Genomic DNA, 23,832 nt, shown 5'->3' on the forward strand with positions numbered 1-23,832 from the left:
ATACCATCCCAGTCAAAAGGTTGTCCGATCTCTTCTTACAAACCTCCAGTGTTGGATCATCCACAATTTCTGGTGGCAAGCTGTTCCACTGGTTAATTGTCCTCACTCTTAGGAAGTTTCTCCTTCATTCCAGGTTGCTTCTCTCCTTGGTTAGTTTCCATCCATTGTATCTTGTCTTCCCTTCTGGTGCTTTGGAAAACAAGTTGACCCCCTTCCTCATTGTGGCAGCCCCTCAAATCTTGGAACAGGGCTATCAGTTTCACGCCTAATCCTTCTTTTCATAACATCAAAAGAGAGAAGGGTTGAGATCTGTTCCACTGATTAATTGTTCTCACTGTTAGGAAATTCCTCCTTAGTTCTAGGTTGGTCTTCTCCTTGATTCGTTTCCACCCGTTGCTTCTTATCCTGCCTTCAGATGCTTTGGAGAGAATAGCTTGACTCCCTCTTCTTTGTGGCAGCCCCTGAGATATTGGAAGACTGCTATCATGTCACCCCTGGTCCTTCTCTTCTCCAAGACTTTCTCTAATTTGTTCTCCTGAACTTCCACACCAGGAAGTCTTCTCCAGCGTGGTGGGAAAGAAACGAAAGCGTCTTCCATCAGAAAGTAGAGCGATGAAGAAGAAGAAGAAGACGCCGTCAGCAAAGGAGGAGAAGGAGTTTTATATCCCTTACCAACCCAAGGATTTTGCTTCGGAGCGGGGGTAGGTACAGGATCCAGGCCAGGGGTGGTGGGCACATCAAAGCCCTTACCCAGGGAGAGATAGCCTCGGTTTCAGGGATGAATAATGGAGAACCATGGTAGTCCTTGGGCTGCTGACTTCCTTCTTTCCCAGTTTTTCAAAAAAATACTTAATTTGGGCAACCAGCCCCTAGCATCTTGACTTTAAAGCATGCTAGCTGCGGGATTCTGGGAGTTGAAGTCCACAGATCTTAAAGCATGCAGGCTGGGGAACTCTGGGAGCTGAAATCCACAAGTCTTATGCAGGATCTCCAAAACCACAAGAGGGCAACTGATGGAACACATTTCTCCCCCACCCCTCACTCAATTTTGCAGGCTCTGTGTTGGAGGGGAAGGCACCGCATTTGAACAGCAGGCCTCCGCGGCCGTCCTGGACTTAATGGGTGACGAGGACCGGAATTTAAACAAGAACAAAAAGCTTTTGAAATGGTGAGTCATCCAATTGTGGAGCAATTTTTTTTTTTTTCCTGATTTCTCCTCTTTCCTCTCTCCAAAGATAGAGAGATAAGAATGTTCTTCTGGCTCCTCGTGAATCAAAGACCCCTTGGTTCCCACCTTCCCACTGATGAAGGGAGGAGAAGTTGTGGCTCAGAGGTTAATACAACTGCCTAACATGCAGGCAGCCCAAGTTCGAATCCGAGTAAGGGTATGGCTAGCTGATGAGAGCTAAATAGCTTGAAATAGATCTGTATTAGTCTCCCTTTATTTCTTTATCAGCAAGTTATAAATTTGATATAATTCTATTCAAAAGAGGATTAAAGGTTGGCAGAAGCTGGGACAAGGAACAGGAGCTCATCCCGTTACGTGGCACTAGGGATATATATATATGCAAAAAATTAAAATCTCGGGTGTTTTCCCACGTCATTATAAATAAGTTGGTTAAAATATTTAAAATCCTGGTTAAAATCCCAGCTTAAAATCTTCTAAAAATCCTTACAGAGCACTCTGCAAGGTCCTTTAAAACCTCAGCTAAAACCTCAGATAAATTTTTTGCATATGCACACCCGCGAAAACTTAAGAAGACAAATATATATGTGTGTGTGTGTATGTATGTATATGTATATGTATATATATGTGTGTGTGTGTGTGTGTGTGTGTATGTATATAATGTATATATGTATATAGGTCTTTGGTTATTCGGGTTTTCTCCCGCATAAAATTGGAAGTGTCTTGGCATTTTTTTACGCGGGAGAAAACCCGAATAACCAAAGACCTATATACAAATACCCGCGAAAACCTCAGAAAACATATATATATATATATATCTTTAGCCAGTTTCTTCCTACGTAAGAGAAATACATAAAGCCTACGAAAAGGAAAGAAAACATATACATATACAGATAGATAGATAGATAGATAGATAGATAGATAGATAGATAGATAGATAGATAGATAGAAAGAAAAAAAGGAAGGGATTTCTGTTTTTAAAAACCATTTATGCTTCTTGGACTGTTTCCTGCCTGCAACAGGTTTTTGCCCCTGTTTGCTCTCACAAAATCAAAGACAGGGAAAGCTGATTGGTCCTCGGAAGCCACAAGGAGAAACCGAGGCCTGCAGCCTAGAGCTGAGCAGGAAACGACGGGAACAATCGCGGTATTGTCAGAAAGAGGTTGTAAGGAGTTGTCCATCTAAAGCGCCCGGATCGGTTTGACTTGCTTGGCATTGTTTGAAAGACTTAACGGTTGACTGAGCACTTCAACCAAAAAAAAAAAAAAAAAAAAAAATTGGTTTCTGAGAAATGCGACTGCAGCTAATTCTTTTCCTTCCTGGGGTGCTGCAAAAGCTGAGTGGACAATGTTAATGAGACTTAAAATAAGTCTGTTTTTGTCTCTCGTTGGTTCTTTTATACTTCTGTTTTTTTACTTTGCTGAAAGAAGGCAAGAACCGCTACGAAAGGGCACTTCAGAATGTTAGAATCACAGAGTTGGAAGGGACCTTGGAGGTCTTCTAGTCCAACCCCCTGCTTAGGCAGGAAACCCTACACCACTTCAGACAAATGGTTATCCAACATCTTCTTAAAAACTTCCAGTGTTGGGGCATTCGCAACTTCTGGAGGCAAGTAGTTCCACGGATTAATTGTTCTCGCTGCCAGGAAATTTCTCCTTAGCTCTAAGTTGCTTCTCTCCTTGTTTCCATCCGTTGCTTCTTGTCCTGCACTTCAGGTGCTTTGGAAAATTTGATCATAGAGCCATGGGGATGCTGCAAAGATTATAACGGTGAAAAAGGGTCATAAGTTGCTTTTCTCAGCGCCGTCGTAACTTCAAACGGTCACTAAATGTACTGTTGTAAGTGAAAAGCACGACCTGGTGTTTTTTTGTTGTAATTGTTGTTGTTTTTCTGCAGGGATCGGAAACGGAAGCGATTTGTCGGGCAAACTGGTCAGGAGGATAAGAAAAAGATCCGGACGGAAAGTGGCGCCTACATCAGCAGCTCCTACAAAACCAACATGTATCCTTTGATGTCATCCCAGGAAAAAAGTCTTTATCTTGGTCTAGCTAAAACTCCACCGTGATTTGGCATATATATATGTGTGTGTGTGTGTGTGTGTGTGTGTGTGTGTGTGTGTGTGTGTGTGTGTGTGTGTGTAAAGAAAGAAGCAGACATCCCGCGAGCTCCAGAACTTAAATTTTTTTTTAAAAAAATTAAAATAATTACAATTTTATTTAACTAAGCTTTTGTCAGCCATCTGCTGACATCGTCAGAGTATTAAACTACCATTACAGAGATCTATGCCTTTATATGCCATTAATCAATTTGGCCCTTGCGCATGTAATATTATTTAATTATTTCAATTATTTAAAAATAATTTTAAATCATTTTAAACCCCGCGGCTAGATGGTCATGTGACTGGGTGGGTGTGGCCAACTCAATGTCACTCGCATCGAGGGGTTGCTCGCCGGCTTCTACTCGCCCCTCCCCTCCCAGCCACTCCTCGCCTTCCTGCCCGGGCTCCTTAGGGCCCCAATAGGAAGCAGTTGTTGGAGCTAAGCAGCCACCCCGAGAAAGAGTTGGCAAAACAGCTCAGTTCAAATTGGATCTGGCCAAGAAGGAGGCTCAGCAGAAGCACCTCACTGAGGACTAGGAGCATAGGCTTTCCAAGCAGAGGGAAGACCTGTGGGAGTGCAAGGCCGGGTACTGGCACCTGGAGGCTCAGATGGTCAGCCAGTTCCAGGCCATGATGCAGTCCCACTGGAACGAGGCTCTCCGGCTCTTTGCCACCAGTGGCGCTTCCCTCCAGCCTTCGCCCAAAGCCCCCCGCCAGGAGGCCGAAGCAGACCCCATGTCGAAATTTCTGTCCCCCTCCGACCCACACAAAAAGACCCCAGAGGGGGAGACTCTCTGCAGCAAACCAAACGTTCATTGCACGTATTCGTCCCAGGGGCCGTAGTTTGAGGACCCCTGATTTAGTGCAAGATAAAAAATGCAAATAATTTTTCTGCGGACCTCCAAAATTTTCTCGCGGACCACCAGTTGGTGCCCGCCGACTTAGAACATTCAGTGGATGCTAAGAGTCCACCATCACTCTTTTTCCCAATGTGCATTTTAATCCAGGTGGGGAAGGTAGGAAATAAAAGAATGGGGTTGGTGAGTACCATATTATCCGTGCTTGGGCTCCTCACGGAGACTTGCATAAGTTGAATTTCCTATTCGGCTTCCAGCTACGACAAATGGAAAAAGAGGAATAAGATTGACGATCAGGATTCCGACACGGAGGTTGGTGGCGATCACAAGAACAGGAAGAGACAGAAAGGCAGAGGTGAGTTTTTGAGACAAAAGAGGCATCAAACACTCACCTTTCTCTCCCCCCCCCCCCACCCCCCAGTAGTTGCAATAATTATCCAAACGTCCCAAAGGTACTTTTTTCGAAAAGAAATTTGGACTTTGTTTATTTTGCTTGAAGACGTTTCGCTTCTCATCCAAGGAGCTTCTTCGGTTCTTCGCTGCTTCTTCAGAACGGAAGAAGCTTCTTGGATGAGAAGCGAAATGTCTTCAAGCAAAAAGGAAATCCAGTTGCCTCTTGGGAGAAAAAAAAGCACCTTTGGGACCACTGTGGCCTGGGTGACTGAGAATCTCCGTAGACGTTGATCACAACTGATTAAGTGCAAGCCAGTTTCCAGTTGCCCCACATTGTGGTCATGTGATGACAGGGTTGTTGAGACAGCCACACTCCATTCATAACCGCCATTCCATTCAGTCTCCTCGTAACTTCGCACAAAAGGGCATGAGCCAACTAACTGTAATGTGGTTCCATCATTCTGCGCTGGGCTGCCCGTCACGAATAGAATAGAATAGAATAGAATAGAATAGAATAGAATAGAATAGAATAGAATAGAATAGAATAGAACAGAACAGAACAGAACAGAACAGAACAGAACAGAACAGAACAGAACAGAACAGAACAGAACAGAACAGAAAATATGGAATGGAATGGAATGGAATGAATAGAATAGAATAGAAAATATGGAATGGAATGAATAGAATAGAATAGAATAGAATAGAATAGAATAGAATAGAACAGAACAGAACAGAACAGAACAGAACAGAACAGAACAGAACAGAAAATATGGAATGGAATGGAATGGAATGGAATGGAATGAATAGAATAGAATAGAAAATATGGAATGGAATGAATAGAATAGAATAGAATAGAATAGAATAGAATAGAATAGAATAGAATAGAATAGAATAGAATAGAATAGAATAGAAAATATGGAATGGAATTAATAGAATAAAGTAGAGTAGAGTAGAGTAGAGTAGAGTAGAGTAGAGTAGAGTAGAGTAGAGTAGAATAGAATTCTTTATTGACCAAGTGTGATTGAACACAGAAGGAATTTGTCTTTGGTGCATACGCTCTCAGTGTACATAAAATGAAAAGATACAAAAGGAAAGAAGGAGAAAAAGAGGAGGAGGAGAGAAAAAGGAAGAAAGATAGGGATGGATGGAAGGAAGGAAGGAAAAAAAGAAAGAAAGAAAAGAAAGAAAGAAAGAAAGAAAGAATTCTTTATTGGCCAAGTGTGAGTGGACACACAAGGAATTTGTCTTTGGTGCCTATGCTCTCAGTATACATAAAAGAAAAGATATGTTCGTTAAGAATCATAAGGTACAACACTTAATGATAGTCATAGGGTACAAATAAGCAATCAAATCATACTAGGAAATGATCGATATAAATTGTTAAGGATACAAACAACAAAGTTACAGTCATACAGTCATAAGTGGGAGGAGATGGGTGATGGGAACAATGAGAAGATTAATACTAATAGTAATGCAGACTTAATGAATAGTTTGACAGTGTTGTGGGAATTATTTATTTAGCAGAGTGATGGCGTTCAGGGAAAAAACTGTCCTTGTGTCTAGTTGTTCTGGTGTGCAGTGCTCTATAGCGTCGTTTTGAGGGTAGGAGTTGAAAGAGTTGATGTCCAGGATGCGAGGGGTCTGTAGATATTTTCCCAGCCCTCTTTTTGACTTCTGCAGTATACAGATCCTCCATGGAAGGCAGGTTGGTAGCCATGGTTTTTTCTGCAGTTCTAATTATCCTCTGAAATCTGTATCTGTCTTGTTGGGTTGCAGAACCAAACCAGACAGTTATAGAGGTGCAATAATTCCCCTGTAGAACTGTATCAGCAGCTCCTAATTCAAACTCCATCCCAACATTTTTTTTTTTTTTCCCGTTCCCTTCCAAAGGGCCCCATCCGGCTTCCTCCTCCTCCTCCTCCCAGCGAGGCAAAGTCCGCTCCGAGCTGAAAACCAAGGAACAGATCTTCAAACAAAGGAAAAAGGCATCCAAGCAACGTTTCCTGCAGGGCGGTGGGATGAAGCGCTTAAAATCTCGTAGCCGGCAACGGGTGCGAGAGATGCGCCAAATGGCCTTTGGTCGCGGAAATGTCAAGAAAGGCAAGCTGCGGAAACGGATGTAGAAGTCCAGCGTCTGTCCAGGAGGCTGGCTTTGCGACGGCCGATTCCCACTTTATTTACTGTGTAAACTCTGGGTCTAAAATATAATAATAAAAAAGATTAAAAGAACTTCAGCATCCAGCTGCCTCGTTTGGAAGGGCTTCTTATTGTACCACATCTGGTGCTTTCCTCTCTTGTTGTTGTTTTTAAATTAGTTTGGAGTAGAGCGTTCTCTTGAATGATGAGCTTAGAGAAATGCAGATTCAAACATGCGGGGGGGGGGGGTTGCTTGATCCTGTGACATGCTAGAGCAGGGGTCTGCAACCTTAAACACTCAAAGAGCCATTTGGACCCGTTTCCCACAGAAAAGAAAACACCGGGAGCCACAAAACCCTTCCCTTGCCTGACTATTTCTTGAGCGGCCACAAAACTAGCATATGTAGTTGAATTAAACGTTCTGTTTTCTTCTGAAACTTTTCTTTTCTTGGATTTATCCATGGTTGGCCTACCGGGGGTTGAAAAGCTCAATAAATCACATGCCGGTGGGTGTCGCACATTGGCGGTTATGACGCATATTTTGAGTGACGGAGCCACAGCAGAAGGGTGAAAGAGCCACATGTGGCTCCAGAGCCGCAGTTTGCTGACCACTGTGCTAGAGACTCCGTTCCAATTAAGGTAAAGTAAAATAGGAATTCCCTAAAAACAGATGTTTTCAGAGCCAAAGCTGTTGACATCCAGATTTATAGCCATAGCATTTATTTTTTTTTATTTTTTATTTTATTTCAAATTTATATACCGCACCTTCTCTCAAAAGACTCAGGGAGGTGTACAGCCAGATAAAAACATACAATACAAACATTAAAAAACAATTAAAAGGATATATATTAATTTGGCCCCAGTTTAAGATAACAAACCAATTAAAAATCAAAAATACGTTAAAAAATATGTTAAGCCAGCCCGGCTTGCTGAAAAAAGAAAGTTTTAAGGGCACGGCGGAAGGCACCGAGGTCTTATCTCTGGGGGCAGGTTTATATACTGCTTTATAGTGAATTACAGCACTCTAGGGGCAGTTTACAAGGTCAGCCTCTTGCCCCCAACAATATAGGTCCTCATTTTACCGACCTCGGAGGGATGGAAGGCTGAGTCGACCTTGAACCAGTCAAGATTGAACTCCAGCTGTGGGCAGAGTTAGCCTGCATTCTAACCATTGTGCATCATGGATGGATGGATAGATGGAAGGGGAAAAGGAAGAGCAAAGCAATTGCAATAGCACTTAGACTTATACACTGCTTCACGGTGCTTTCACAGCCCTCTCTAAGCGGTTTACAGAGTCAGCCTCTTGCCCCCAACAATCAGGGTCCTCATTTTTACCCACCTCAAAAGGATGGAAGTCTGAGTCAACCTTGAGCTGGTGAGAATCGAACTGCTGGCAGTTGGCAGAGTTAGCCTGCAATACTGCTTTCTACCTGCTGCACATGAAGGAAGGGAGGGAGGGAGGGAAGGCAGGCAGGCTGAGTCAACCTTGAGCCAGTTAGGATCAAATTCCTGGCGGTGGGCAGAGTTAGCCTGCAATATTTTTCTTTACTTTGTTTTTAAAAGTCAAAAGTTCAATGAAAATTGCTTAACGCACTGTAAGCCGCCCTGAGTCTCCGGAGAAGGGCGGCATATAAATCAAAATAAAATAAAAAATATTTTTTTAAAAAAAGGAAGAAGAAGAATTGCCTATGCTTGCCTAAGTTTAAGATGGAGATTGGGGAGGGAACTGGGGTACTGTCCAAGGTGCTGGATTCTACAATCCCATAGTAGAATTGTAGAATATTGGCCAAGTGTGATTGGACACCCAAGGAATTTGTCTTTGGTGTATGCGCTCTCCGTGTACATAACAAAAATACATTCACCAAGAATCATAAGATACATAAAGATATATAAAATACATTCATCAAGAATCCTAAGAAACAACACTTAGTGATAGTCATAGGATACTAAATAAGCAATCAAGTCATACTAGGAAACTAAATCAAACAATATAAATCTTAAAAGATACAAGCAACAAGGTTACAGTCATAAGTGGGAGGAGATGGGTAATAGGAAGGATGAGAAGAAGAATAGTGGGGCACAAAAATTCTGGAGGATGATATGGGTGTGGATTAGAGAAATAATAAAAGAAAATTTTGATCTTGACCCAAAAGCTTTTCTCCTGGGAATTTTGAAAACTGAATATGCAAAAAAGAAAAAGTATTTAATTATACATATTCTGACAGCCGCTAGAATTTCCTTTGCCCAGTATTGGAAAGAAAAACAAATACCACCTCAAGAACATGTTATTGGAAAAATATTGGAGTGCGCCGAAATGAACAAATTGACTTCAGAAATTAATGACAGAGAAGATTCAGAATTTTATAGCGTGTGGGACATGTGGTACGAATGGATGGGGGAAAGAAATAAAGAAGGTAATAGAGATTAAATTTTAACTAATTAACAAAATCTATATGAATAGTATTAGATTTAGTCTTAGAGAGTTGAGCACTATTATTTTTAAGTGTTTGAAATTAAATCTAGCTTCAAGAAACAATATCAACAAAAGACAAGCAATAATGTATGTAGATGTATATATGTATATAATTGCACCAATGAACCGAAAATGTACCGATTGTATCACTATATGTTATAATAAAATCAAATTAAAAAAAAAAAAGAGAAGAAGAATAGTGATACAGTTTTAGTAAATAGTTTGACAGTGTTGAGGGAATTATTTGTTTAGCAGAGTGATGGTGTTTGGGGAAAAAACTGTCCTTGTGTCTAGTTGTTCTGGTGTGCAGTGCTCTATAGCGTCGTTTTGAGGGTAGGAGTTGAAACAATTGATGTCCAGGATGCGAGAGGTCTGTAAATATTTTCCCAGCCCTCTTTTTGACTCCTGCAGAACAATAGTTGGGACCCAAACATTTCCAAGGACAGGTTGACCTTGAGCGAACACTATATTGGAGCCTGCCCCATCATGGTTGTTAAGTAGATTCTCACATGACCGGAGCCGTCTTTAATTTTTTTTTTGCAGCGTTTATTAAATGAAGCAATGGTTCACCATGAGCCAGTTTGGCTAAAAAAAAAATGAGGTTCAATACCAGTATTCAGCAAAACTGTTGTAAAACACCATAATATCATTTTAGGACACCGCAAACGGTTGTAAGTGGTAGCTCTTAATTGTGGTCATGCGAGCACAAGAGGGAGGCCCGGCCATTGGAACTTTGGATCCGGATTGTAAGAAGCCCAGCCCGGTTCATAACTTTGAACGGTTGCTTAGCACAGGTTGTAAGTCAAGGATGACCTCTGTGTTGGGATTCCTGAGAGCTGGAGAATTTATTTAAGAGCCTTTATGGCTCCTGGTGTTTTTTAACAACTGGTTCTTTGCCCTAATGACCGGCTGAGTAGGCATGGCTAGGGGAGGGTGTCATGTGACTGGGGGAAATGAGTGACGAGTTGGCCACACACAACCAGGTTTTGTGGCTCCCAGTGTTTTCTTTTCTGTGGGAAACGGGTCCAGATGGCTCATTGAGTGCTTAAGGTTGCAGACCCCGGACCTAAGCTGTAGCTTTTTCCTCCAGCCCCTCAAGGCCACTCCTACTTACTTTTAGAAAGTTTAATTTTCCTAAAATCAGGAGATTCGTAGTGGAAGTTACAGAGGATGTAGTTGGGGTGATACGTACCCTAGAGAGTAGTTGTGACCGGCTGGCTGGTGTACTGGCCTGAGATGGCACCCCTTTTTCTGGCTGTGAAGGTTGCGGAGGCTCTGCTTTGCGGAAATCGGCGAGGATGGACGTTAAATCTTCAACACAAAGCTGCACCTGGAGGGATGGAGAAACAGAGAAGGTGGCCGTTGCTAAAATTGGGGTGAGGAAGCGGTACATGCACTGAGTGGTGTGGTGGCCTAGAGGTGGAGCTCTCGCAATCAGAAGGTTGTGAGTTCGATCCTAGGTAGAGGCAAATATTTTTCTCTCTCTGGGCACACTTATTATTTATTTAATTATTAATCAAATTTCTATACTGCCCTACTCCCGAAGGACTCAGGGCGGTGAACAGCCAAGATAAAATACAGATAATACAAATATTAAAAATCCCTTAAAATTATTAAATATTTTGGCTGAAACACAGATGAAAACACCCAATTTATAAAATCACGAATTAAAAATTTAAAAGAGGAGAGTTAGGCCAGACCAGCCTGCTGAAATAAAAAAGTTTTGAGAATATATCTGCTGAAATAAAAAAAGTTTTGAGAATATATCTGCTGAAATAAAAAAAGTTTTGAGAATATATCTGCTGAGAATATATCTGCTGAACAAAACTCCGCATTGGCGACAGGAAAGGCATCCGGCCAGTAAACACTCAGCTCCATTCGGTTGCCCAAGACTCCACCCCGCAATGGATTATTATGGGGTCTTTAAAAGAAGATGAAGCAGTACATGCATTATCTTAAGTATTTCAAGAAAAGGCAGACGGTTAATCAAATCAATATTCTAAGAGAAATCAGTCCAGACTTCTCACTCAAGACTGAAATGGCCAGGCACAAATTTCTTCATTTTGGAGACGTCCTAGAGAAGAAGTCCATGGTTCTGGAAAAGGTAGAGGAAAGGGAAGAACTAGGTGACCACCAACAATAGAGTGGACTCAAGGATACAGGTAGTCCTCAATTTATGATCACAACTGAGCCCAAATTTTCAGTTGCTAAGTGAAACCTTGGTTAAGTCTTGCTCCATTTTCACAACCTTTCTTACCAGCGAACCATTGCAAGTTACATACATATATTGAATTTATTACAAGCCCAGACCAGAAACCAGAACAAATAAAAACACTTAATAAATATACAATTAAAACTTCTAGAATAAAATAGTAAATAACTCATAAAATCTAGGATAAAATCCAGTCTTGTCAATTATACGTGGTCTAACTCAGCGATGGCTAATCTTTTTGCCATCGCGTACCAGGAGGTTTGCGCGCACGTGTGGCCACACCCATAATTCTATGTGCCCCGCCCTGTACATGCGGGCGCAACCCTCCTCCCCCGCCCGCTCCTGGCACGCGATGGCCCGGTAGGCCCGTTTTTCTTTCTCAGCTGGCCCCAGATCTTCTCTATGCATCTGGGGAGGGTGAAAACAGCCTTCCCCACCCCCTCGGAGGCCCTCCGGAGGCCTGAAACGGCCCATTTCCCAATTCCTGGTGGGACAGGAAGTGACATCTTTTGCTGTCCCCAGCCTCCAGAGCCTCTCTAGGAGTCTATCACGGCTCTAACTATATTAAAATCTATGTAGGTAAATTACCACTGCAGTTGGTAATTTAATAACTGGTAATTTAATATTAAGCCAATGTGGCTTCCTCTCAGACTTTGCTTGCCAGAACGTCACAAAAGTAAATTACATGACGCTGCAACCGTCATAAATACAAACCAGGTGCCAAGTGCCTGAATTTTGATCACATGACCATGGGGATGCTGCAACGGTCGTAAGTGTGAAAAACGGTCATAAGACACTTCTTTGAATGGCGTAACTTCGAATAGACACTAAATGAATGAAAAAATGAAGGTAGTGACAGATTTTATTTTCCTGGGCTCCAAGATCACCGCCGATGGGGACTGCAGCCAAGAAATTAAAAGACGCTTGCTCCTGGGGAGGAAAGCTATGGCAAATCTAGACAACATCCTAAAAAGCAGAGACATCACCCTGCCAACAAAAGTGCGTATAGTCAAGGCGATGGTTTTCCCAGTTGCAATGGATGGCTGTGAAAGTTGGACCATAAGGAAGGCTGAGCATCAAAGAATGGAGGCCTTTGAACTCTGGTGCTGGAGAAGACTCCTGCGAGTCCCTTGGCCTGCCAGGAGATCCAACTGGTCAGTCCTAGAGGAGATCAACCCTGACTGCTCTTCAGATCAACCCTGACTGCTCTTCAGAAGGCCAGATCCTGAAGATGAAACTCAAATACTTTGGCCACCTAAGGAGAAGGAAGGACTCACTGGAGAATGCTGGGGGCAAAAGAAGGGGACGGCAGAGAACGAGGTGGCTGGATGGAGTCACTGAAGCAGTCAGCAGGCATGAGCTTCAGTGGACTCCAGAGGATGGTAGAGGACAGGAAGGCCTGGAGGAATGTTGTCCATGAGGTCACGATGGGTCAGACACGACTTCACAACTAACAACAAGTCTAGGGTTATTTGTACCCGGGCACCGAGATCAGCCAAAGGTCAATAAAATTTCACAGCTTGGAGCCATCGCTGCCAAGCAAACATCTTACATTACTTCCCTTTGCAAGATCCATTGTCAGCGTATTAATAATTTAAAACCTCCCACGGTGTGACTTTGCCGAAAGCTAACATCATTTATGGAAGTAACTCTTAAAGCTGACCGCATCTAGTTGGGCTTCGGTGTCCTCTTGGGGCACGTTCATGGGTAACTTCCTATGCTTGGCCACCATCTGGAAAAGGTTCAAAGCTGCCAGCTTGATCTGTCCCAGCTCCAGGGTCTTGCCGGCAGCCGTGTTCTGGATGCAAATCCAGTTGGACTCCTAGAAAATCAAGATCACGTGAAGTGTTAATACCACTTTATAAGACCTTGGTAATAAGGCCACACTTGGAATATGGCATCCAGTTTTGGTCGCCATGATGTAAAAAAGATGTGGAGACTCCAGAAAGAATGCAGAGAAGAGCAACAAAGAGGATTAGGGGACTGGAGGCTAAAACATACGAAGAACGGTTGCAGGAACTGGGTATGTCTAGTCTGATGAAAAGAAGGACCAAGGGAGACATGATAGCAGTCTTCCAATATCTCAGGGGCTGCCCCAAAGAAGAGGGAGTCAAGCTATTCTCCAAAGCACCTGAGGGCAGGACAAGAAGCAACGGATGGAAACTAATCAAGGAGAGAAGCAACTTAGAACTAAGGAGATATTTCCTGACAGTGAGAACAATTAATCAGTGGAACAACTTGCCACCAGAAGTTGTGAATGCTCCAACACTGGAAGTTCTTAAGAAGAGGTTGGATAACCATTTGTCTGAAGTGGTGTAGAGTTTCCCGCCTAAGCAGGGGGTTGGACTAGAAGACCTCCAAGGTCCCTTCCAACTCTGTTATTCTAAATTCTAAAAGGAGAAGCAGGAAAAAAAATCCTGGCCTTTTTCTTCAGACATCGTGCTAAGACATCTCCTTGCAGAATGACAGGACGGGAAAGGACCTCGGAGGTCTTCTAATCCAGCCCCTTGCTCCTACGCCATTTCCCTCCCCACTCCTGGGGGAAGGATACTGCAAAATCCCCATTCCTACCCCACTCCAGGGGGAAGGATATTGCAAAATCTCCATTCCCACCCCACTCTGGGACCAGCCAGAGATGGTATTTGCCAGTTCTCCAAACTATTCAAAATTTCTGCTACCGGTTCTCCAGAACCTGTCAGAAACTGCTGGATTTCACCCTTGCTCCAAGGTCTCTTCCAGCCTTATGATTCTATTTTCTATGTTCACTTCGTTTTCCACTGATGTCCTGACCTTACCAATTCAAGGACCTTGGCCCGGGCTTGCTCCAGCTGGCCTTGGAGCTCAGCCACCAGGTTGTTTTGCTGCAAAATCCTGTTACTGCTTTCGTCCAGGTACTGTTGCAGGCACCTGCGTTCCTCCTCCACAGCTTCACGGGCGACTTGTTCTCTCTCGACCAAGCTGACCTGGGTGGCCATCAGCGTCTGGAACCGACCAATCAGCTCTGAGATTTCCTGAAACTGCAGAACGAGAGAGAGAGAGAGAAAAAAGGAGGACCCTCTCCAAAACGACTAAAGGTAATGTCAACCCTGAAGCTGATCATTTTGAGGCTTCAGTGCTGCCACGGCTGAAGCTAAGGGAGAGGGAGAGGGGAGAGCAGAGATAGCTGGGGTGAAATACAGCAGGTTCTGACAGGTTCTGGCGAACCGGTAGCGGAAATTTTGAGTAGTTCGGAGAACCAGCAAATACCAACTCTGGCTGGCCCCAGAGTGGGGAGGGAATGGAGATTTTGCAGTATCCTTCCCCTGAAGCGGGGAGGGAATGGAGATTTTGCAGTATCCTTCCTCTGCCACACCCACAAAGCCACGCCCACCTTTTAAAAGCATTTTTTAAAAGAAGCAGTAAGTAGGCAACTGGGCAATTGAGTGGGCATTTCTGGGTGGGGCAGGGATTTTTGCTACCGGTTCTCCGAACCACCCGCCACCATTGTTACCGGATCAGTCGAGCCATTCTGAACCGGGAGCATTTCACCCCTGAACTTGAGGCATAAAAACTAGCTGAATGACTTTGGGCCAATCACCAGTAGACGGTGAGTTCTAGTCCCGCTTTGGCCATGAAAGAAGCCAGCTAGATGACTTTGGGCCAGTCCTTCCCTCTCAGCCCTGAAAAAAATCTCTGAAAAACTTTGAAAAAATCTTGCCAAAAAACAGTTGCCACGTGTCATCCAGTGGTGGGTTTCTACCGGTTCTCCCCTGTTTGGGCGAATCAGTAGCAGTGGCAGTGGGAGGCTCCGCCCACCCATATCATCAAAAACACTCTGCACATGCGCAGAAGTGCCTCGCGCTCGCGCACTACCAATACCAAACCAGTAGCGCCGGAATTCAAAACACACTACTGGTGTCATCACTAACTTGAGGGGACCAAAATAAATACCCTATTTCTCCGAAAATAAGACCCAACTGGAAAATAAGCCCTAGCATGATTTTTCAGGAGGCTCGTAATATAAGCCCTACCCCCAAAATAAGCCCCAGTTAAGATTGTCAGCCAAACGGAGGCATTTAGTACCGTATTTCCCCGAAAATAAGACCCAACCGGAAAATAAGCCCTAATGCATCTTTTGGAGCAAAAATTAATATAAGACCCGGTCTTATTTTTGTGGAAACACGGTACATAAATAAATCATAAAGGAAACCACATAGATCTGGAGTTTATTTTGTTAACAAAGTGTTCCTTTGCCAGCCTGAAGAGTTTTCTTCTTCAACCATCTCTCCAGTCCTGGCCCCTTCCCCTTTACCTCCCCTACTCACCTGCTCCGTCTTCCCCAGGACTTTCTGCAGATACTCAGAGAAAGGCTTATGAGTTTCCAGGCGTCCTTGGAGTTTTGTCTTCACCGTCATTAACCGGGCAATTTCCTCTTTGAGGTGTCCTGCTTCCACTTCCTTCTGAGCCATCTGCTGCTTTTCCTCTTCAGCTTTCCGCATCGCTCGGTTCCGTTTGGCATCGTTCTCCTGCAAGAGAGAAAATGATCCCGGATCACACCTGAAAGCCCTTCCTCCAGTGGGGTGGATCCCAGCCCCTTCAAATCAAACTACATTTAAACTAAAATTATACCCTGTTTTTACGTCTGGAGGCTAAACCATATGATGAACAATTGAGGCAACTCTATTGTCACTTGTCACTGCACCTCGTACAACAAAATTAAATGCCATCTTCAGCATTCATACATAAGAAAAACTATAAAAAAGAAACATAAAGCAAAAAATCGTTCACATTCTATACAATTGAACTGAAACCCCTGATATGGCATTAATATTGCACTATACCCATGATGGCGAACCCATGGCACATGTGCCAAAGGTGGCACGCAAAGACCTCTCTGTGGGCACTCGAGCTGTTGCCAGCTGCTGTTTTGGTTTTTGGTGCTGCAGCCATGTTGTGTCCCATCAGCGGCCTGTGCAGATTGTAGCCAATTCCGACAACGAGGAGGCTGGTGTGGTGCTGTGCCAGCACCCTGTGCAGCTGGCGCTCGAGTCAGACAGTGAGGAGGCTGGAGAAGATGTGGTGCCAGAGGCGGGGATTCAGCCAGGACCTTCAAAACCTCCAGAAGCTCCTTTAAGTGAAGAGGACGAAGAGGAGGAGCCTCTTCTCGATGCATGGGCACGCAGAGCTGCCAAAAGGCAGGAGTGGCTCCTCAGGAGGAGCACGCACGCACAATCCGGTTTGGGCACTCAGTGCCAAAAAGACTTGCCATCACTGCACTATAAAGTAGAATTCAATATAGTTACTGCTCTGGGATAAAAGCTGTTTTTTCGGCCTATTTGTCCTTGTTTTTATTGTCCTGTACCGTCTTCCAGATGGTAATAGTTCAAAAAAAAAAAAAAAAAAAAGGATACCCGGGATGAGATAGATCTCAACTAGGTATGTCTCGTCCAGTGGTCTCCAAACTTGGCAACTTTAAAACTGGTGGATGTCAACTCCCAGCATTCCCCAGTCAGCATGGGGAAGTGAATGGAAGTGGAAGTCCACAAGTCTTAAATTTGCCAAGTTTGGAGAGTGTTGATCTAGTCTAACGAAGAGAAGAACTAGAGGTGAGATGATAGCAGTCTTCCAATATCTGAGGGGCTGTCACAGAGAAGAGGGGGTCAACCTATTCTGCAAAGAACCTGATGGCAGGACAAGAAGTAACAGGTGGAACATTAAAGAGAGATCCAACCTAGAATTAAAGAGAAGTTTCCTGACAGTGAGAACTATCAATTAGTGGAACAATTTGCCTCCAGAAGTTGTGGGACAGCCATTTGTCCAGGATGGTATAGAATCTCCTGCTTGAGTAGAGGGTTGAACTAGAAGAACTTCAAGATCCATTCCAACCCAATTATTCTATCTTCTGTTTTCATATTTTATTGTCCCTCTGTGAGGGAGATGGGTGGTTCCAAAAATGGGATAAGCAAATGAATAAATTCTGTATTACTCTTCACCGAAGATTGGTTATACTCCTATCTGGATTGGATTAGAAGACACCGTGTCTCTCCCAGCCCTAAGATTCTCCGTTCTAGTGCTGAGCTTCATTTCCGGCCACAGACCTTCAAGAACTTGTCAAACTTCAGAATGGCCTGTTTGAGTTGACCCTCTTTGTGTTCCAGCTGTTGCCGTCGCTGCTGCAGATGTTCCATCTTCTTCTGGAACTCCTGGAAAGGTGGCAGGGAGAAATAGAGAAGAGCAGCTGAAGAAAAGATACGGCCAAATGCTTTTGAACAAAGAAAATAAGAAGCTTGACCTTCTTGAAGTCAATAGAGAGTCTCAATCATCGAGGTCATGGTTGTTCCAAAAGACAACTGGATTTGGGGAAAAACCAAGACTAAAGCCAAGAGATCCTACAAAGATGAGGGTGGTCAAACTATTTTCTAAAGCACCAAAAGGCAAGATGAGAAACGATGGATGGAAACTGATCAAGGACTGAAGCAACCGAGAACTAAATTAGAAATTTCCTAATGGTGAGAGCAATTAACTAACGGAACAACTTGTTTGCAGTAGTTGTGGATGCTCCATCTTTGGAGGCTTTCAAAAAAGACTGGACAATCATTTCTCAGAAATGGTGTGGGGTCTCCTGGTCAATCAGAGGGTTGGACTAGAAGACCTCCAAGGTCATTTCCAGCTATGTTCTACAAAAGTCCAACTATGTTCTAAGAAAGTCCAACTATGTTCTAAAAGACCTCCAAGGTCTTTTCCAACTATGTTCTACGAAAGTCCAACTATGTTCTAAGAAAATCCAACTATGTTCTAAGAGACCTCCAAGGTCTTTTCCAACTATGTTCTACAAAAGTCCAACTATGTTCTAAGAAAGTCCAACTATGTTCTAAAAGACCTCCAAGGTCTTTTCCAACTATGTTCTACGAAAGTCCAACTATGTTCTAAGAAAATCCAACTATGTTCTAAGAGACCTCCAAGGTCTTTTCCAACTATGTTCTACAAAAGTCCAACTATGTTCTAAGAAAGTCCAACTATGTTCTAAGAGACATCCAAGGTCTTTTCCAACTATGTTCTACGAAAGTCCAACTATGTTCTAAGAAAATCCAACTATGTTCTAAGAGACCTCCAAGGTCTTTTCCAACTATGTTCTACGAAAGTCCAACTATGTTCTAAGAAAGTCCAACTATGTTCTAAGAAAGTCCAACTATGTTCTAAAAGACCTCCAAGGTCTTTTCCAACTATGTTCTACGAAAGTCCAACTATGTTCTAAGAAAATCCAACTATGTTCTAAGAGACCTCCAAGGTCTTTTCCAACTATGTTCTACAAAAGTCCAACTATGTTCTAAGAAAGTCCAACTATGTTCTAAGAGACATCCAAGGTCTTTTCCAACTATGTTCTACGAAAGTCCAACTATGTTCTAAGAAAATCCAACTATGTTCTAAAAGACCTCCAAGGTCTTTTCCAACTATGTTCTACGAAAGTCCAACTATGTTCTAAGAAAGTCCAACTATGTTCTAAGAAAGTCCAACTATGTTCTAAAAGACCTCCAAGGTCTTTTCCAACTATGTTCTACGAAAGTCCAACTATGTTCTAAGAAAATCCAACTATGTTCTAAGAGACCTCCAAGGTCTTTTCCAACTATGTTCTACGAAAGTCCAACTATGTTCTAAGAAAGTCCAACTATGTTCTAAGAGACATCCAAGGTCTTTTCCAACTATGTTCTACGAAAGTCCAACTATGTTCTAAGAAAATCCAACTATGTTCTAAGAGACCTCCAAGGTCTTTTCCAACTATGTTCTAAGAAAGTCCAACTATGTTCTAAGAAAGTCCAGTTGCCTTTTGGAAAAAAACTTTTGGGATGATTTTCTTGAAGGCTAGCCATTTTTTCACCGGCCATATCTTTCTTTGATCTATCTGACCAGGTTCTTTTTTTAAGCTGGTTGAGTGGAGAGTTCTGGGAATCTCTGGAACAGAGCAAAGCAGACTGAACTTTTGATGTACTCCATCCCAGCTGCACCATCTCCAGGAGAAGAAAAATTTCATCAACCATTTCTTCTCGAGAAGACTCTTTCTTAGCACTAGGTAAAGGTAAAGGTTCCCCTTGCACATATGTGCTACTCATTCCCAACTCTAGGGGGCAGTGCTCATCTCCGTTTCAAAGCCGAAGAGCCAGCGCTGTCCAAAGACATCTCCGTGGTCATGTGGCTGGCATGACTCAACGCCAAAGGCGCACGGAACGCTGTTCCCTTCCCACTAAAGGTGGTCCCTATTTTTCTACTTGCATTTTTGCTTTCGAACTGCTAGGTTGGCAGAAGCTGGGACAAGTCACGGAAGCTCACCCCGTTACGCGGTGCTAGGGATTCGAACCGCCGAATTGCCGACCTTTCGATCGACAAGCTCAGTGTCTTAGCCACTGAGCCACTGCGTCCCACTAACAGCATCTAACAGTACTAACAGCATCATTGTTAACAGTATCAATGATATATAATATCGTTATTAGCACTAACAGTATCATTATTACTGACAAAAAAAAAACATCCCCAGGAAAATGTTTCTCTCCTGAGATTACCGGAGAGAGAATTGTGCAGTGAAAGGAGGACATTTTGCACTCACAAATTAGGTGCAAGAACATCGCATTCTACTTTGCAGGTATCCTTCAAAGTTGTTTTTCTTGGGGAGAAAAAAAAACAACATGAGCAGCAAATTTTCTCATCCAATTGAAGGAAAGCTGATAGAGGAAATAGTAGTAAGAGAATGCTCTTTGCGTGATTTTAGTCGGAAATACATTTTAGTTTCGGCAATATTTTACGTGGGAACCAGGGTTGGGCTTCAAAAATTTTAGCAAGGGGTTCTCTGCCCAGTTGCCGGGTGGGTGTGGCTATGGTGGGCATGGCCTAGTTGGCCTCCTGCATCATGGCGGGGGGGATTTTTACCCTCCCTGGACTCCGGAGGCTTTTCTCGAGCCTCCGGGAGGGTGCAAATGGCCTCCCCAGGCTCCGGAGGCCCTCTGGAGACCGGAAACAGGCCCGATCTTCCCATAGGCCTATTTTTTGCCCTCTCTGAGACTCTATAGGTGGGAAGGGAAGAGCGTTCCATGCGCCTTTGGCATTGAGTCATGCCAGCCACATGACCACGGAGACGTCTTCGGACAGCGCTGGCTCTTCGGCTTTGAAACGGAGATGATTACCGCCCACTAGATTAGCACATATGGGAGAGGGGAACCTTTACCTTTACCTTTAACCCCTGAAATTATTATTACGAAGAACCCTGCTGCCTGGGGAATTCTGGGAAATGAAGTCCACACCTGTTGGTGCCCTTCAGGTTATCCAGATTTACCTCTTTGGTGGCGGAGAAAGTTTTTTCCACCTCTGCCAGTTCTCTTTGCTTCTCTAAGAGGCAGCAAGATGAGGGCAAAAAGTCGTTTTCTTTCTCCGGGATTTTCCTGGAAAGGACCAAATCAAGACTCAGCTGGTTGTTTAGCAAAGAAGATCCCAATTCCATCACAAAACCCAGTGAAACAAAGGGGCCAAGCAGGTATGAAGACAGTCGCCAAGTGTTGTGGTCCGCCAGCAGCCTGCGGAGCTGGCAGCAGAGTCAGACAGCGATGAGGCTGAGGAAGAACAGGGGCCAGTCCTGGAGGCTGGGGAAGGCCCGGATGAGGGCTCTGCATCGGAGGCAGAGATGGGGCCAGGGCCATCGAGGAGTGAGGTGCGGACTCCAGAGCCTCCGGAGACTGATAGGAGTGAGGCAGAGGAACAGGAGGAGCCTGTTCCTAATGCAAGCATGAGAAGAACTGCCAGAAGGCAAGAGCAGCTCAAGCAAAGAGGACAACTTGGGAGTAGGGCCTAGAGATGATTGGCCCCTCCCATAAGGCTTAAAACAGACCAGCAACGGCGTTTGAGCTTTGCCGGAAAACAACGTTGGTAGCTTCGTCTTCTTCTTCATCTATGTCTTGCATTTATTTTTGTATCTGTGACTTTTGAACGTTTGCCAAGAAAGGCCTTTGGCAGTTTGCCTAATTGGACCAAAGTTTGCGATAGGACTGAGGAATTTGTGTTGGGAGGAATTTGCTTTAATTTAGTTGAACGACGCTGGGAATGAAGTCATTCTCAGCTGTTCGAATAAAGTTTGTTTGTTTGTTTCACTGACTGATTTTCTTACTACTTACTTGGGCCTGGGTCACAACACCAAGACGTTTGCAGGTAGTCCTTGAGTTAAAACAACCATTCGTTTAGTGACCGTTTGAAGTTACAGCGGCATATAAGGAAAATCAATATAAAATGTTTTACAGATGTCATATGCCCCCTGAGAAGCTGGCAAAAATGTTTAAAGATAAATCAGCTAAATGTTGGAAATGTCACCAGTTACCAGGTTCTTATTACCATATGTGGTGGACATGTCCAGAAGCAAAAAAATTATTGGAATACAATTAAGATATGGCTGGAAGAAATGATACAACAACGTATTGATTTAAAACCAGAACTGTTCCTATTGAGTATCCTGCCAGAAAAAATTAGCAAAGAAAATATTTATTTGATTATACATGTAATAACGGCTGCAAGGATTGTTTATGCACAGCACTGGAAAGCAGAGAAAATGCCTTTGGAAGGAGAAGTAATTAAAAAAAAAATTAGATTGTGCAGAAATGAATAGATTGACTTTGATGATTAAAGAAAGAGAAGATTCAGAAGATTTTAAGATATGGAATCAATTTTTACTATTGGCTAGAAAAGCGATACAAATAAGTAAATTAATAGTTATGTATAAAAATGCCATAATCAGAATATTTTGTTAGTGATGAATTGTTGTAACTGATTCGATGAGAGCGAAGACAGAAGAAATAACAAAAAGCAGAACAATTGGAGACAAGACTCTCTTGCTAACTCAACCACTACAAGTGATTCGCTTCACACAAAAGTGGCGAGAAAGGTTGCGAGATGGGGGCAAGGCTCACTTCACCAACGTGGTCGCAAGTCGCGGACTACCTGTATTGATGGACTGATTGATTAATTGATTTTTGCAAAGGCTCTTAGAGCAAAGAACAGAATAATATGTCTGGAAGGGACCTTGGAGGTCTTCTAGTCCAGCCCCTTTCTCAAGCAGGAGACCCTACCCTATACTAGCATTTCAAACAAATGGTTGTGGTGAAATTCAATTTTTTTTTTTACTAACGGTTCTCTGGGCGTGGCTTGGTGAGTGTGGCAGGGAAAGGATACTGCAAAATCCCCTTTCCCTCCCCACTCTTGGGGGAAGGATATTGCAAAATCCCGATTTCCCTCCCCACTCCTGGGGGAAGGATATTGCAAAATCCCCTTTCCCTCCCCACTCCTAGGGGAAGGATATTGCAAAATCCCCATTCCCTCCCCACTCCTGGGGGAAGGATATTGCAAAATCCCCATTCCCTCCCCACTCCTGGGGGAAGGATATTGCAAAATCTCCATTCCCTCCCCACTCCTGGGGGAAGGATATTGCAAAATCCCCATTCCCTCTCCACTCCTGGGGGAAGGATATTGCAAAATCCCCATTCCCTCCCCACTCCAGGGGAAGGATATTGCAAAATCCCCTTTCCCTCCCCACTCCTGGGGGAAGGATATTGCAAAATCCCCTTTCCCTCCCCACTCCTGGGGGAAGGATATTGCAAAATCTCCATTCCCTCCCCACTCCTGGGGGAAGGATATTGCAAAATCCCCATTCCCTCTCCACTCCTGGGGGAAGGATATTGCAAAATCCCCATTCCCTCCCCACTCCAGGGGAAGGATATTGCAAAATCCCCATTCCCTCTCCACTCCTGGGGGAAGGATATTGCAAAATCTCCATTCCCTCCCCACTCCTGGGGGAAGGATATTGCAAAATCCCCATTCCCTCTCCACTCCTGGGGGAAGGATATTGCAAAATCCCCATTCCCTCCCCACTCCAGGGGAAGGATATTGCAAAATCCCCTTTCCCTCCCCACTCCTGGGGGAAGGATATTGCAAAATCCCCTTTCCCTCCCCACTCCTGGGGGAAGGATATTGCAAAATCTCCATTCCCTCCCCACTCCTGGGGGAAGGATATTGCAAAATCCCCATTCCCTCCCCACTCCTGGGGGAAGGATATTGCAAAATCCCCATTCCCTCCCCACTCCTGAGGGAAGGATACTGCAAAGCCTCCATTCCCACCCCACTCTGGGGCCAGCCAGAGGTGGTATTTGCCAGTTCTCCGAACTACTCAAAATTTCTGCTACCGGTTCTCCAGAACCTGTCAGAACCTGCTGGATTTCATCCCCGGTTGTCCACTCTCTTCATAAAAAAACCTCCAATGATGGAGAAAACCCACAACTTCTGAAGGCAAGCCGTTCCATTAGTTAATTATTATTATTTTTATTTTAAACTCACTCCTTTTGCAAGTGGCAAAACTTTGCAGAATCTTTCCCCGCCCACCCAACGACCCCCAATGACCCTTCCCCGGCCTTACATCATCAGCAACTTGTCCCGGATGGCGGCCCGGACCCTCTCCTCTAAATCCGAAGCCAT

General features: G+C 43.9%; 2 protein-coding genes across 2 annotated transcripts in view; one reads left to right on the plus strand and one right to left on the minus strand.

The window, feature by feature from the left end:
* DDX54 (DEAD-box helicase 54) overlaps window positions 1–6,763 on the plus strand; it is a 24,789-nt gene extending 18,026 nt beyond the window's left edge. The window contains exons 16-20 of the mRNA XM_070950898.1: window positions 553–701; window positions 1,055–1,168; window positions 3,083–3,187; window positions 4,399–4,496; window positions 6,425–6,763. Of these exons, the coding sequence (XP_070806999.1) occupies window positions 553–701; window positions 1,055–1,168; window positions 3,083–3,187; window positions 4,399–4,496; window positions 6,425–6,657 (699 nt within the window). The 3' untranslated portion in view covers window positions 6,658–6,763. The remainder of the gene's footprint in view (window positions 1–552; window positions 702–1,054; window positions 1,169–3,082; window positions 3,188–4,398; window positions 4,497–6,424) is intronic.
* CFAP73 (cilia and flagella associated protein 73) lies at window positions 6,708–23,832 on the minus strand. Its single transcript, XM_070950900.1, has 8 exons — window positions 23,774–23,832; window positions 20,657–20,762; window positions 17,433–17,537; window positions 15,660–15,860; window positions 14,151–14,372; window positions 13,019–13,177; window positions 10,336–10,473; window positions 6,708–6,731 (listed from the first exon to the last, which is right to left on the minus strand). The coding sequence occupies exons 1-8, from the start codon at window positions 23,830–23,832 to the stop codon at window positions 6,708–6,710; spliced, it is 1,014 nt and encodes a 337-aa protein (XP_070807001.1).

This window comes from Pituophis catenifer, unplaced genomic scaffold (assembly GCF_029215685.1).
Source record: "Pituophis catenifer annectens isolate HBS135680 unplaced genomic scaffold, rPitCat1.0.hap2 SCAF_10, whole genome shotgun sequence".
NCBI classification, from domain to species: Eukaryota; Metazoa; Chordata; class Lepidosauria; order Squamata; family Colubridae; genus Pituophis; species Pituophis catenifer.

Excerpts from the sequence above, each read along its gene's own strand:
- CFAP73 (XM_070950900.1), bottom strand. The coding sequence starts at position 23,832 with ATGGCTTCGGATTTAGAGGAGAGGGTCCGGGCCGCCATCCGGGACAAG. Across the intron at positions 17,538-20,656 it reads CTTTCTCCGCCACCAAAGAG|GAGTTCCAGAAGAAGATGGA; the intron begins GTAAATCTGGAT and ends CCACCTTTCCAG. Across the intron at positions 14,373-15,659 it reads TCCTGGGGAAGACGGAGCAG|TTTCAGGAAATCTCAGAGCT; the intron begins GTGAGTAGGGGA and ends CTCGTTCTGCAG.